Source organism: Nicotiana tomentosiformis, chromosome 7, assembly GCF_000390325.3.
Source record: "Nicotiana tomentosiformis chromosome 7, ASM39032v3, whole genome shotgun sequence".
Taxonomy (NCBI): Eukaryota; Viridiplantae; Streptophyta; class Magnoliopsida; order Solanales; family Solanaceae; genus Nicotiana; species Nicotiana tomentosiformis.
Genome location: NC_090818.1, coordinates 68,146,906 through 68,162,167, shown reverse-complemented (window position 1 = coordinate 68,162,167; position 15,262 = coordinate 68,146,906). Strand labels below are relative to the sequence as shown.

General features: G+C 38.9%; 2 protein-coding genes across 3 annotated transcripts; both read left to right on the top strand.

Annotated features, from left to right (window-relative positions):
- Positions 1–2,676: 2,676 nt before the first annotated feature.
- LOC104113401 (MLO-like protein 1) lies at positions 2,677–8,727 on the top strand. Its single transcript, XM_009623550.4, has 14 exons — positions 2,677–3,001; positions 3,143–3,200; positions 3,410–3,633; positions 4,332–4,448; positions 4,553–4,613; positions 4,984–5,078; positions 5,654–5,728; positions 5,833–5,921; positions 6,118–6,167; positions 6,872–6,912; positions 7,562–7,771; positions 7,860–7,927; positions 8,134–8,194; positions 8,296–8,727. The coding sequence occupies exons 1-14, from the start codon at positions 2,879–2,881 to the stop codon at positions 8,494–8,496; spliced, it is 1,473 nt and encodes a 490-aa protein (XP_009621845.1). The 5' UTR covers positions 2,677–2,878; the 3' UTR covers positions 8,497–8,727.
- A 1,006-nt stretch (positions 8,728–9,733) lies between these two features.
- On the top strand, positions 9,734–12,987 carry LOC104113402 (uncharacterized). Of its 2 annotated transcripts, XM_009623551.4 has the most exons (3): positions 9,735–11,968; positions 12,047–12,238; positions 12,305–12,987. In XM_009623551.4, exons 1-3 carry the CDS (start codon positions 11,690–11,692, stop codon positions 12,605–12,607), a joined length of 774 nt encoding a protein of 257 aa, XP_009621846.1. In that variant the 5' UTR covers positions 9,735–11,689; the 3' UTR covers positions 12,608–12,987. The 2 variants fall into 2 exon arrangements, with proteins under 2 accessions (XP_018632266.1, XP_009621846.1); XM_018776750.3 differs by having other exon boundaries at positions 9,734–11,968; positions 12,047–12,987.
- The last annotated feature ends 2,275 nt before the right edge of the window (positions 12,988–15,262 follow it).

The following is a 15,262-nucleotide window of genomic DNA, read 5'->3' as shown; positions in this document are numbered from 1 at the left end:
AACTTCTAACTTGGTCCGAGCCTCGTCCGGTTGACACTCTGGGCCCCCGGGACCCCGCCCGAACATACCAACAAGTTTGAAATCATAAAACGGACTCGCTCGAACTCACGAAATATGTAAAACAACATCAAATCTATGAATCACACCTCAAACCAAATTGATTCAAACTTAAGAATTTCAAGTTCTTCAATTTACTTCTAATGCGCTGAAATATACTTAAACTACTCGGAATGACACAAAATTTTGCGTGCAAGTCTAAAATCACTATACGGAACTATTCCCAAACTCGAACTTACAAACGGACTACAATTACTCAAAAACCTACCCCAAACCAAATTTAAAGAATTTTAAACCTTCAAATAGTTAATTTTTACTATTAAGGGTCAAAACGCTCCCGGGTTATCCAAAACCCGATTCGGACATATGCCCAAGTCCAAAATCATCATACGAACCTATTGGAACCGTCAAATCCCGATTCCGGGGTTGTTTTCTCAAAATATTGACCGAAGTCAAACTTGTCCATTTAAAGCTAACTTAAGGAACCAAGTGTTCCGATTTCAACCCACACACTTCCCAATCCCGAACCAACCATCCCCGCGAGTCATAAATTAATAAAAGCATGTTCGGGGAGTTTTATTTTAGGGAACGGGTTTCTAAAAGTTAAAATGACCGGTTTGGTCATTACAACAAACTCAAGTTTAGAAAGATTTGACATTATTTAGAAAAAAAAAGTTCGTACCTCTGATACTTTCAAAGTATTTGCTCGAGATGGCAGAGTCTCGTACTGATAACGTGTTATAAAATAAAGACTGTTATAAAATAAAGACTGTAAAGTAAAGACAAGTATAGAGAGAAATTGATATATTATTCAAACTTCAAATTTTTGTACATAATGAACTGAAATCTCCTCTATTTATAAAAGAAAGTAAGCTGATGTGTAAGCTACTTCTGCAAGCTGCTGTATAAGCTGCTACTGTACCAGATATAGATAATCTTCTACCGGGGGTAATGTTTATCCATAACGGAGTACCAAAAAAATAAGCTCATTATACCAGATATAGAAAATCTTCTACCGGTGGTAATATTTATCCATAACGGAGTACCGAAAGGATAAGCTCATTATACCATATATAGATAATCTTTTATCGGGGTAATGTTTATCTATAACAGAGTACTAAATGAACATCCATAATATGATATATTTATAACAGTTGCTGGTTTTTAGTTTTTTAACATAACACTTGATATATGAGTCACCCTTAGTTTTTAACTTTATTCTATTTAGTTAGATCAAAAGTTCTTTGCCTTTTACCTAAAACTAGAACATGGTCCATTTACATGATTTGTTGTGCCGGTATTATGAAGACAAGTGTTCCCACATTGAGGGCCCACCAGTTGTGCGTTATGATTAGGGGTGTTTATAAAAATCCGAAAAATATAACCAAACCAAAAATCGAATCAAATCGATCAAAAAAATCAATACTTTTTAGGTTTGGTTTGGTTTTGATTTTGAATTTTAAAAACTGATCAAATTTGGTTTGATTTTGGTTTTAATAAAAAAAAAACCTAAAAATCCCGAACCAAACCGACTATAGAAGTAACTATTTAAATTTATTATTACACACACACACACACACACACACACACACACACACACATATATATATATATATATATATATATATATATATATATATATATATATATATATATATAAAGTTTTTGAAATTTTAGGGTACATATTAGTCGTTTGTATTTTTACACTAGTTCTTTGCTATTATAATAATCTAATTCTTTGCTTTTACATTCTAGTTTGATTGGTATTTTTCTTTTGCTAAGTATAAGAATTTATCTCATGTTAAGAATAATCGATTTTTAATTGAGTATTAAATTATTCATCACTATTTGATTCAATTATCATCAATTATCTTGGTAAATGATAGATTTCTCCAAGAGCAATTAGTTTGATAGTGTTAAGTCAAAAATTTGGTAGTGTATGTCTCATATTTAAGAAACAAAAACGATAAATAACCGACAAAACCGAAAAATCGACAAAAATGGAATCGATAAAAAATTTACTTAATTTGTTTAGTTTTGTTCAAATATTTGAAGAACCGACTTACTTGATTTTGATTTTTTTGTAGAAAAAAATCGATCCAAACCGAATCATGAACCCCGTTATGATCCCATTAATTAATGAAAAGGTGATTGGAGAGGCGCTCATCTTCCTCTACAGACAGCGGCGTATATTCATTGCTACAGCGCTAAGACCATTAAATTATGGTTCAATAATTTTCACACGCTAAACGCAAACAAACAAAACAACAGAAGACAGATCATCAACCGCTTGTCATGCCGTGACTATCGTTGTCCGACATCGATAGCCCGCAGGCCAAAACTCACATGCAAAAATATTTACTATTATTTCACTGCCTAATATTTATGGTGCTATTTGAGAGAAAAAAACTCAAATCATAAAGGAAAACCAAAAATTTTATGAGCCCATAACATTTGTACGATAATAAAAAAAATTTAAAAATTTTAAATATAAAAATATAGAATAAACTAATACAAAAAATATGTGATATAAATTGAAACAAATCGAGTAGTATAAAATCACTAACTCTAACTTGTCGTAAGTTTTAAATTTGAATTATTAAATTTGATGGTGCAAATAAGTTTTTCCTATATGCTGTAGTAATAGTTAAAGATGGTAACCTAACATGCCAAGTACTAATCCTCTTCCTTGAAGAAAAACTCCTCTAGTCACAGTCGAGTAGTCCCCACACTAGTTGTTGTGGCTTCCATTTTTGCCATCGGCGATTCATCTTTCTCAACCCGTGAGAGGACAGTTTTGATTAGATAGAAGTAAAGAGAAATGAGTGGTGGTGGAGAAGGGTCTACATTGGAATTCACACCTACTTGGGTGGTGGCCGCCGTCTGCACCGTCATCGTTGCCATCTCTCTTGCCGCTGAACGCTTCCTCCATTTCCTTGGAAAGGTCTGTCTTTACTAGTTTTTTTCTTTTCTTTTTGTGCTGTTACATCTGAATGTGGATTTTACACTTCCTTTGCTCTATTTTGAACAACACTTAAGTCATCCTGGGACTGAATTTCCTTTCTTTTGCTAAAAATGTATGCAGTATCTGAAGAAGAAGAATCAGAAGCCTTTATATGAAGCCCTACAGAAAGTTAAAGAAGGTTCCAAGATCTGCCTAACTGTTATTTAGCACTCTTTAACTAGGGGCTTGGAAATATTACACGCCATTCTTCCAATTCCTGAAGTAGCTTTTTATCTCTTTAGATTTGTACTAATCAATTAATGTTACTGTTTTAAGCGTTTTCTGTGGTTGTATAACTTTGATCAAATTGCATTTTTCGAATTGATTGATGAATGTGTGTGTGTGCAGAGTTGATGCTTTTGGGTTTTATATCCCTGTTATTAACGGTGCTTCAAGGTAGCATAGTCAAGATTTGTGTTCCTGAAGATGTTGTCATGCACTTACTTCCATGTTCATTATCGGAGGCTCCTTCGTCTTCTGCGAATGAAACTGCTCATGCTAGTCCTGGATCAGAACATCATCGCCGTTTGTTAGCTGAAGAAGCAGCTGCTGCTGGCTATTGCAGTGCAAAAGTAATCAGTTCCCTTTTTTAAAATCACTTTTCCTGGCCTATTTGCATTTACTTTTGGAGATCTTCCTTCTTAGGTCCATATTCCACAAATATATTCTAATAAAAGAACTCATCTTTTGCACCATTTTTTTTTTTTTGTGAAAGGCTTCCGTCTATGAGCCTAAGAAAAAGGCTTCTTTTGTGGCAACTAGACATGAGGTTGTGATCGCGCATTGAATGGTCCTATTAACTTAAATTGGCAATATAAAATATATACAAATATAGACAGAAGTTCTTCATGCTGAGGAGCTCGGTAGTTCTAGTTTCATCCATATGATGTGTGCCTTCATAAAAGGAAGGTTGGGTGGTGCTTGTATTTGGAAAAAGTAAAAGATGACGAATATTGCATTTTTGTTTTATGGTTTTGAAATTTATTATCTTTGCTACAATGACCCATTGTTTTAGTTCTTTTTATTTACATACAAAGAAAAAGGGAAAAGCCAAAATTTAGGGATTACTTGTCCTTGATCTTTAGTAAGCGGCAATGTGAAAAATATTGTGCAGACATACATTTACTTGAATTATTTTCTTAAATATCCTGACACTAAAGTTGAATCCCAGTTCTAATATCTGATTCTGGAGTATATATAATGATCTGTTTCTGTTAGAGTACAGCTCGATTACTCCATTAAAGTACATAATTCTTGTTTTTTCTTTCAGCACAAGGTCCCACTACTCTCTCTTGAAGCGTTGCATCACCTTCACATTTTTATCTTTGTCCTTGCGATTGTTCATGTGACTTTCTCTCTTCTGACAGTTGTATTTGGAGGAGCAAAGGTCTGTACTAAAAGCTTCTGTATCATTTACTTGTTGCTGGTCTCTCTTTCAACTTTGTTTGTTGTTGGAGTTGAATGTTTGTAATTTGTCAAATGATGTTGTAGATACGTCAGTGGAAGCACTGGGAGGACAGCATTGCAAAAGATAATTATGAGACTGGACGTGGTATGGATAATCACCTGTGAAGTCTTTCGTCCAGCTGTTTGGTGCATATAGTAAAAAATCCTCATTGGTTTCCTTTATGTGAATTTAATTCAATACTAGAATAATCTGGAGTTGATTGCACTGTTTTAAATGATGATAAGAAAAGAAGAAAGAAAGTAATTGAACGATCAGAAAAGCTCACGCAGTCCCTGTAGCTAATTTTGCTATGTACTTCTGTTTACTTTCTGAACCAAGACTTTATGTGACGACTGTTGACATATTGCAAGCCATGAAAGGAAAGATAACTAAAATACAGAGTTACTCCTCTAATGCATCATATCCAGATCAAGTTGATATTCAAATTAAACCAATTTGATGCGTTCTTTTGCAGTTCTAAAACCACCGGTCACACATGTCCATCAACACGATTTCATCAAGGACCGATTTGTTGGTATGGGCAAACGTTCAGCTATTTCTGGTTGGTTGGTAAGAATTTTTCTTCCTCACTAAGCAGTTATTCTTGCCCTATCACATGTTTCTCCTTTATATAGCAAATCTTACCTTGGCAACAGCTCTTCAAACATCTTTATGCAAAGAAAAAAGAAATAATATTAAATTTAAGCTATTGAAGATGGGGAAGGTGCATATGCTCTCAAAAGACAAATGAATATGTGATGACCACCTTTTATCTTTCTTTTTCTTATCGAGTGCTGGATCATGCCTCCAATAAGTCAGATATTATATCTTGATTAGCTAAGATATGGGTTCGTTTGTTCAGGGTGCTGAAAGATTTTGTATAATAAGCAAGTTTTATGTTGTGTGTTGTTAGGGCCCTGTTACCTGAGAATTCTTAATAAGCAAGTGGTGGTTCTTAGATAAGCTGAGCACTTGAAATATTTTCAAAACCACGCTGGATAATCATCAGCTTAATTTATTAGAAAAAATAAAGGTGAAGAAATAGGGAAATCTGTAATAGAGCCTTACCACTTGGTTGCCAGGTGTCTTTTGCTTTTGACGTAAGCATCTAATACTTTTGTTTGCTTTTTGATGAAAACTTGCAGCACTCTTTCTTTAAGCAATTTTATGGTTCTGTCAGCAAGTCGGATTATGCTGCCCTGCGTTTGGGGTTCATTATGGTAACGTCATTGTATTCCTAATATGATATAATCATTTGGTGTTTTGCCTTCTTTTTGGTGCTTAAGCAGCCCGTATAATAGTGAATCTCGCTTCTCTTTGGCAGACACACTGCAAGCAAAATAAAAAATTTAATTTTCACAAGTACATGATTCGGGCTCTGGAAGACGATTTTAAGACTGTCGTCGGCATCAGGCAAGTGATACTACGGAGATTTAGAATGAATAAATCTGTTTTCTTCTTGTAATTGGGTTGAATGGAAGTAAATCTTGTCGTTCGGTTTGTTTTGTTATTTAGTGGAAGCTTTCCTTCCTGCCCTTGCAGCACCCCACTGGCAAGAATTTACGGATGTTCTTTCTCACTTGTTACAATTTTCCTGTGTTTGTTGCAGTTGGTATCTCTGGGTATTTGTTGTCATCTTCTTGTTGCTGAATGTTAATGGTATGCCAACTCAAACTTGGAGTAGACATTTTTACCTTGCAGCTGCTTTGCTTTAAAATGTCATATGACATTTTCACACTTCGAGTTATAAAGCCCATACTGGTTACGTAGCTGGTGTTTTATTATGCTTATTATGATTATGTAAGATGTTGGAGTATCCGAGCATTTGTTACCATGTATTACTGGGCACTCCTACCCGACGATAAGCCAAAATGCTCGCAGTTTACTTCCTCCTTGAGGATGAGAAAATTGTGAATCTATCTTTGACTTGTCAAAAAAGAGAAAAAGAAATTATGAATATTGTTGCCTTGTACCTTATGAACATGACCTTTTGCTAGTTTTCTCTGAGGCAAATGTTAATGGATTTATCTATGTTTCCATTCAGTTTGTACATGTACAGTTATAATTTGATAACATTTCATTATGCTTCCGCGACTTTTAATGAAATTAAAGCATCGTGTTAAAATTTTATTTGGTTTCATTTTACTATTTGTAGTTTCCTTTTTTTGTATAACGTTTGCAGTTTTCAGCATTCTTGAGATTATTCATTCAAAGATATTGCATTTAAAATAGAACGTGTTGCTTGAATAACTTCCGTTTTGGCTTTAAGATGGTTTTACAAGTTCTTTTTTCATGTTTCATTCTGGTCATTTGGTTGTTGTTTAGATCTGAAAGCTGATAAATTCATTTTATATGTTCTCCAGGTTGGCACACGTATTTCTGGATTGCGTTCGTTCCTTTTATTGTGAGTTGCCCTATCATGTTCTTTTTTTGTGGTTTCAAATGCTTGCCTGTAGCTAGCTTGAATTTAATTTATTAGAAAGCCATTCATATAAAGCAGTTACTACTTTGAGCATAACTGCTATCATTTGGTGTTTACTGAAACTACCTTATGGATATAGTAATTTCATATATCAAACCATGTTTTTTCTCCTCCACTTTAAAACTGAACAGACTAATTTAATATATCAGCAAAAAATTAATGCCTGCGAATATCTGGCAGTCAGATTGACGTGCTGAATTTTATTGGTCCACGTCCATCTTCAAAGTAACATCTTTTGCTACAAAAAGCATATTTTTCCAAGAAGATTAGATGTGCTATGGGGCATCTTTTTCTACGTTCTTATAGCAGCGAAAGGGGAAAGCTCTTTGATAAAATTATATCTGAAAGCATGATCTTGTGCTAGCTGCATCAAGCCTTCTAAGGAGTTATGATGAATGTTAAACATGGATGTTTTCTTCTCATGCATTCAATTACTTATCTTTATGATTTTTTTCCTGTTATTAGCTTTGAGTATTATATAATGTTCTCAATTTTTTCAACACCAAGCTCCTTTTAGCAACAACCTGACTTGATTTCTTCTGTCACTTAATTTCAATTTTGGGTTTATCAGCTTCTGCTTGCTGTTGGCACGAAGTTGGAGCATGTAATTATACAGTTAGCTCACGAGGTAGCAGAGAAGCATGTTGCCATAGAAGGTGAATTGGTGGTAACACCTTCTGATGAACACTTCTGGTTCAACCGCCCTCAAATTGTCCTCTTCTTGATACACTTTATCCTCTTCCAAAATGCTTTCGAGATAGCATTCTTTTTCTGGATATTGGTAAGGTATAGTTTGTTATACCATGGTTGCACTTCGCTTAGTTCTCTATTTCTAATTTTAGTTTTTTTTTTCCCTTGTCGCTTTATAGGTGCAATATGGCTTTGATTCCTGCATAATGGGACAAGTTGGTTTCATTGTTCCTCGGCTTGTTATAGGGTAAAGTTCACTGCCCACTTCTGTATTAGCTCTATGCCTTTACCCTTTCTCCTCTGTTTCGGCAAGTGGAAAATATAGCAAATGTATATGCATTGCCTTAGTTGCACCGGAAAATGATAAACTCTTTTGAATAGCATCTTTACTTTTACTATCTTATTTTGCTTTCATCGCGGCTTTTATATCTATGATTTCATTGTTTTTTCCAGGGTAATCATTCAGATATTATGCAGCTATAGCACGTTGCCTCTTTACGCTCTTGTTACACAGGTTAGTTTTAAACAAGGTTCCTGAAATAGCTTGGTTTGGAGTCTTGATATCAAAGAAACTTAAAAGTTCAATCTATTTGTTTTTGGCATATTGAACTACAGATGGGTACCCATTTCAAGAAATCAATATTTGATGAGCATATTCAAGTTGGTCTTATTGGCTGGGCAGAGAAAGTGAAGAGGAAAAAGGGATTGAAGGCGGCTACGGAGAGCTCCAATCAAGGAAATTCAACTGAGGGTTCTACTGTAGGATTACAGATGTCAGGAATCGGGCGAAAGGAACCACCAGCTAATGGAGCTTAAGCTAATATATTGGATCCTTATGATTCCAGATATGCACATTAGGAACTGAATCCTGCAACCTTTGCCTGTAGGTGAATTTTGCATTTTGGTAGTAATGTTGCCTCGGATCACATTGTTGTTTATAGGGGATTGTGATTCGATATCCAAGCTGAAAGTTAAAACTTCTAAGGTTCATCATATGTATTAAAATACTGCTTGATTAAGAAAAGAAAGAGAATTAAAATGTTGCTACTCCTGTATCAATTCGTTCTACTGGAGTTTGAATCTGCTCAGAAAGAGAGATGATTTCACTCATAACCTTATTTTTACATGCTTCAAAATTATATCAATTACAATTCACAACTTAAGTGCTAGTAATGTCACCCTATAATTGGCGTCAAAAGAAGAGCTCAACCAATTCAATTGATTAGGTATGTAACAAGTATGGAATAAAAAAATGTATTGGTAGTTGATTGACCTTACTCTTTCCATATATATAAGAATCCAAGTAGGATTGAAGGGAAATGAATGTGGCAAGAGCCTTCAATTACGGGACTCCCGAATTACTATAGCTCATTTTCGTATTAGTTCGACGAGTCGGGCGCTGTTTAAAATTAATCAACCTCAATAAAGTCAAAATTTTGCCAAAGTACTCAATCCAGTTTTGATTATTATCAGTTATCATATCCTCCTTCCCTGTTTCGCAATTCTTACCACATCCTCCTCTTTTCGTACTCTTCAGATTCACTTCCTTTTTTTAACTGATAGAATATTTTCCTCACATACTTAATAGGAAGTATTAACGAATTTTTAATTGGATCAATAATATCATTGCAATTCAAATTTGTAATATTATCATTTGAGTCGCGACCTCTTAGATGCATTAAATTTGACTATCACACATTGCTTGTATATATAGGAATATCGCTAGATCTTTATATATCATAAGAGTTTGAGGTACTCGACGACACGAAATGAATTTAGCAAGGTAAAACTCTTTTATGTATGAGCTACGCGTTGTAGCGGAGAAATGAGGACAGGGTCCGAATACTTTGGGCCTAGTTACAGAGTTTTAGATTGCATTTTTCTGTTGAGTCCTTAGAGTTAAGAGTCTTTTAAATATTTCCCCAAGTTGTTGTCGCACTCTGATGACGATAGGTGTCATGGTCTTAGCATTTTGTTAACGTTAAAATAGTACAGTGGTGTTTGATTATTATTGGTCTGGTACAATGTTACAGCTGGTAGGACACTGGTATAATTATTCCATTGGAGTCGGTGTAAATCCATCTTTTTGCCAATGAAAATCTAATTTTCCTTTTTGTCAATTTTTTTATCTCTTTAATTCTTTAGTTCTTGGTAGCTTGTTATGCTATATTTGGTATCCAGAGTCAGGATTTCTTTGAAAATGGTGGATAAAGATAGGGTACCCGACGATCGTTGGAATTTCTTTGAAAAAAGTTGAGAGGAAAACAATTGTCGCCTGGATGTGTGGTTGAGCCATATTGAGTCAGGAAAAAGATTGGAGTCTACTACTTCCAGTAAATCAGTGGTGGCTCTAGCTATTGGCGGAGAATCTTCAGAAAGCAACTCTGTCTTTAGTAACGTCGATGTTTTCTCAAGGAGGTAGGAGCATGTCCTTAAATGCACCTCCTTTTAATCTAACAAGCACTGCACTTTCAGTCCCAGGACTCAATTTTTAACATCACAACAAGCCCACATTTCTCTTTCAAACACAGTTACAACCACCCATTTTCCTTCAACACAATTGTCTCTGTCTAATCCGATGTTACCGATTAGTCTGACAACCTCGTACCCAGGTAAACTTTGTTACCTCTCACGGACCTTTTATACTTATCACGCCATTATGAGCAACTCATTTTCACAACCCAATGTTCACATCAATTTTCACAATCCAACAATCAACCTATATCTAAACAAACTCCCTCACCCTATTAAATATGAACAACTCTTTTGGGGGTTCAAATGTTAAGTTAGCCTTTCCAGAGTTTGATTGTAACATCCCTCGTGGTTTGGATTAAGCGTTGTGAAATATTTTTTGAGTTATACCAAGTTTTATTATATGAAAAATGAGTTATGTTGTTGTTCATATTAAAGAAAAAATGAATACTTGATTCGATGTATGCATAATGGATCATGAAGGGGTCATTTCTTGGAGGAATTTCTATCTTATTGTGCGCCGAAGGTATGGTAACATCAGGCCGATGGATATAGTCGTTGAGTTTAACCAACTTTAACAGTGGGCAGATGTGGATAGTTACTTTAATAAGTTTGAAGAATTACGTTTCTACTTATTAGTAGTTAACCCTTCACTCAATAGAGCCTATTTTGTTTACTGCTTTGTGGGAGGTTTGAAAGTTGATTTGCAGTGGATGGTGATTGGTGAAAGCTTCTAACCCTTAAAAAATGATGGATGCGGTTGATGTAGCCAAACTTCATGAAAAAACCTTGCAGCCATTTATAAGAACCTCCAGCCAGTCAGAAATTCCACTAGAGTGCCTAGAATTACCTTTCCACCAAGCCCAAAAGCACATGTGGTCCAAAATACCAAAACACTTCCACCTATTGCCACCGGTAGCAATTTGAAACTGGCCAAAAACAAACCCCTACCATGGAAACACTAAGGGAAATTAGTTTGCTACAATTGTCATGAAATATATTTCTCTGGTCATAAATGTAAAACCCAAAACCCTTAACACTTTGGAAGGGAATGAAAGGGAAACTATTGTTGAATAGTAGAAGGTTCAAGAACTAAACAAGACCAAGAGGGACTGGAAAATGACGTTATGGGAATCGATGTAGGTGTGGGTAAAGATGCGGTTTTAAGGCCCTCATCCGTCGAAGAAGAGGCGCCTCTTCGGCCTCGAATCCAAAGCCGGTGAAGGATAATAAGAGAAAAAGGGCCTCCGCCTCCGAAGATCCAAAACCGAAGACGAGGATGGCTCGTAAGCCAAGGAAGAATACCATTCCTTTGACCGTAGAATCAGTTCTGCGTCCAAGGGATGAAGATGAAGAAGAAGAAAACGACGGGTCCGTGCTGGTGGCCCGAATAAAGAAAACCATCGATGCCCCAAAGGCAGCTGAATCGATGGTGATTTATAAAGATCCGCCTCAGACCGAGGAGATATCGGAGGAAGGTTTGGGCAGAGTCCCCACATCATTAGAGATCGAGGATGCTTCCCACTGAAGTCAACAAATGGTGGGTATATCGGAAGGGGCCGGTCCTGAAGCTCTCCGAACTGAGGAGAACGCCCCAAGCGAGCCACTTGGGGCAATAATAATCGGAGACTCGCCCACTCTCCCTGCCTTTTCCGAAGAGGCGATTCGGGAAACCCAAGCTTTGGGGGCTCTCGAGATGAGCCGGTCTCATGAAGGGGAGGACCCCTTCTGTGATTTGTTTACTGGGGTCGAGGATGCTGCTGGCCCTAGTGATGTGTCAGGCCTTTTTTGTGAAGTGCAGCAAGCTCTGAATCGGGTAAGTATTAACTCTCTTCGTTGATATTACTTTTATGTTTGCTATTCTTTTCTAACTTCTTTTCTTCTTTCTTCGCAGGCCGTGACGGTTAATCGAGAAGTATGTTCTCGGTCTCGAGCTGAGCTGCATCGGTTCGAGGCCGACCTCCAATGGGTTACGGAGGAGATGAACGCCCTCAGACTCCTTTCTGGGCAAAGAGAAGAAGAAATCAAAGGCCTTCGAGCTGAGTTGGCCAAGGCTCATCAAGACCAGACCGACCTGACCGAGCAGGTAATGATAATATTAAGAACTCATGGGCTTAATTCAGGATTGGAGGCTAATATTTCGATCTCACAGCTGCAGCAGAAACTCGAGACGATCGAGCAGCTTCGTGAGGAAGTTGATATAATAAGGGCGGAGACCATGGGATGGAAAGATGGCATGGACCATCTTGCTGCAGAAAAGGAGATTGTTCGGGCCCAATTGTCATCGACTACAAGCCAACTTCAAGGTATGAAGGAGAAGAGTTCGGTTCAAGCGAGAAGAATAGAGGAACTCGAGGCTCGGTTGGCCTCCGAACTTACCAAGGCCAAATCTGATGCCAAAAAAGCAAAGTTATATGCGGATGCATTAGTGGCCGTCTATCGGGGTAGATGCTAAAGCTGCACAGGTACAAGCAAGAGAGGCAGCCGAGACCGCCAACACTCGGGCACATTGGGTTGATGAACTTGCTAAATACCGATCTCGGAGGGAGACCCTCGAAGAGATCCATGCTCGAGGTTTCGATCTCACCAAAGAGATAAAAAGAGCTTAAGATCAAGCCGATATTGAAGCCTTGGCTTCCGATGATGATGATGATGATGGAAATGGTGGGAGCAAGAGTGGGTCCGAGAGTGGGGAGGAGCCCGATGGAGAAGAGACTTCCCCCGTAGATAACCAAGAAATTTAGCCCTTAGTTTTCATTTTGGTTTTTTGTGCAGCGTCCTGTTCGGACATTGTAAATATTCTTGTATATTTAAAGATCATTTCTTTTCCTGACTCGCCTCCGTTTTATTCTCTGCCTTGAGAAAATTTTGTTTCATTCGTACCTTATGAAGGTTTTCATAAGGCTTTAGGCAATTTGATCGAATTTGTAGCCTTTATAACCGAGTGAGTGCTTGCTTCAAACTCGAAATAAGGTAGCCCATAGGCTTAGTAGTCGAGTTGAGTGATTGTTTGAACCTGAAGTAATATAGCCCGTAGACTTAATGGTCGAGTGAGTATTTGCTCGAACTCAAAATAAGAGTAGCCCGTAGGCTTAGTAGTCGAGTGAGTGATTCGAACTCGAGGTAATGTAGCCCGTAGAGTTAATGGTCGAGTGAGTATTTGCTCGAACTCGAAATAATAGTAGCCCGTAGGCTTAGTAGTCGAGTGAGTGATTTGAACTCAAAGTAATGTAGTATGTAGGCTTAATGATCGAGTGAGTGATTGCTCAAACTCGAGATGATGTAGCCCGTAGGCTTATTAGTCGAGTGAGTAATCCGAACTCGAAGTAATGTAGCCTGTAGGCTTAATGGTCGAGTGAGTATTTGCTCGAACTCGAAATAAGAGTAGCCCGTAGGCTTAGTAGTCGAGTGAGTGATTCGAACTCGAGGTAATGTAGCCCTTAGGCTTAATGGTCGACTGAGTGATTGCTCAAACTCGAGATGATGTAGCCCGTATGTCACAACTCGCATTTTGGAGTTGTGATTTCGACTAAGAACTGGTGAGAAAAGGTCCTTATGATGGTCTGACATAGAGCAGTCTACTCGGGCAACTTGGGCTTTTTAATTTTAAGCATATATAAGGGGGGTATAGGTGATGAAAGCTCCGACCTGCCTCCCCCATGCGTGCTGCCACCGAGCCGTATAGAACGAGCTACCTTGGGGGCAACCCCAAGGGCCTGCCTAGATGTCTCAAAGGAGTGTTAAAGGCATCCACACGAGTTTGGGAACTCGTGTGGACGGCACAACGCCTTCGGGCCTGCGTTGGGCATCAAAGTGGTGCTGGAGGCTCGATGTGTGGAACGGCCAGCCCCGCGGGCTGCCGAATGTTGGAACGAGACCTCCGTGCCGATTGGATACTTGACGCACCTGTCATAGGGGCATCATGTGTCGACTTGTGAGCATGGCTTTGGTTCAACCATGCAAGCAAGGGTCCGTTGGCCTAAAGGTGCAGGTGTGGGCGACACTGCACTACTTCGGAATGGAAGCATACTGCAAGAGGGCTATGTATGGGCATGGCACGAAAGAGGCGCATGACAATGTCCAAGGGCTAAAGGTTGCCTTACTCGGGCGAGGCACGAGCTAGTCGCGGATGCACTAGACGAGTGTAAGCTTGAGGATTGGGCTGTGCACGCGGGAGCGATGCTCAGTCTTGGGCTAAGGACAAGACATGTCCTAAGCCAATCCCCCAGGGCTAGATTGTGATCCTAAGATGAAGCGCCACAACATGTCTAGGGCCAAGGGCCTAGGCATCTTACGGGCGGCACAAGTTAAGGCGAGCCTACGGGCGAGTCCCTCCGACAGGCACAGGATCGTGCTTGAGAAATCCTGGGACAGGGAGAAGGCTGGCCTGCAGCAAGGGGAACTGCAGGCGCCGCACGGGTGAGCAGGTGCCGTTACCCAACGTAAGGATTTGGGCCCGTGACACTTGGTATCAGAGCTGATTAAGGCCATACTATGCCATGGCAAAATGTCAAGGCAAAGAGTGGATAAGGCGAGTGCATTTTGGATGTCAGTGCCGAGATCACGTCAAAGCAGAGATTGATGTTCATATGCCACCAAAGATCGAGAACCAGATACTGATGGTCGATGAAAGAAATGGGTGATTCCATTGTCTTTCGTCAGTCTAAGGTGCTACTGAATGAGGTGATATGCCGATGAGTCGGATGGCCAAGAGAAAGCCATGTTTGCCAGGTCGTGCAACCATATTGCGAAGAGTGGGAGCCATGGACTATAAACTTGGGCATGATCATAGCGGAGATCTTGCCAAGGATGCATGCAACGCATCATGTTGAGTGTCTTTCCTTCGGGAGAAGACTTTGGGTTGCCTGAGGGCATTGACAAGGCGAGGAAACGGATTCGAGGGTATAGCGGAGCTTCGAAATGGGGCGAGTTTCCAAGTTAGAAGGTGTCATCATTCTGGAAAGGGGTATGTCGAATGATCGGGGACCAAGAGTGTCCAAGTGCGAGGCACACCGAACCGGGAAGCCGTGCTAGCAGGACCAAGAGAGTACCTCGCTATAGGGCGAGTATTGAAGTACTACCGGGAGCATTGGCTACTTGCTGAGGAAGT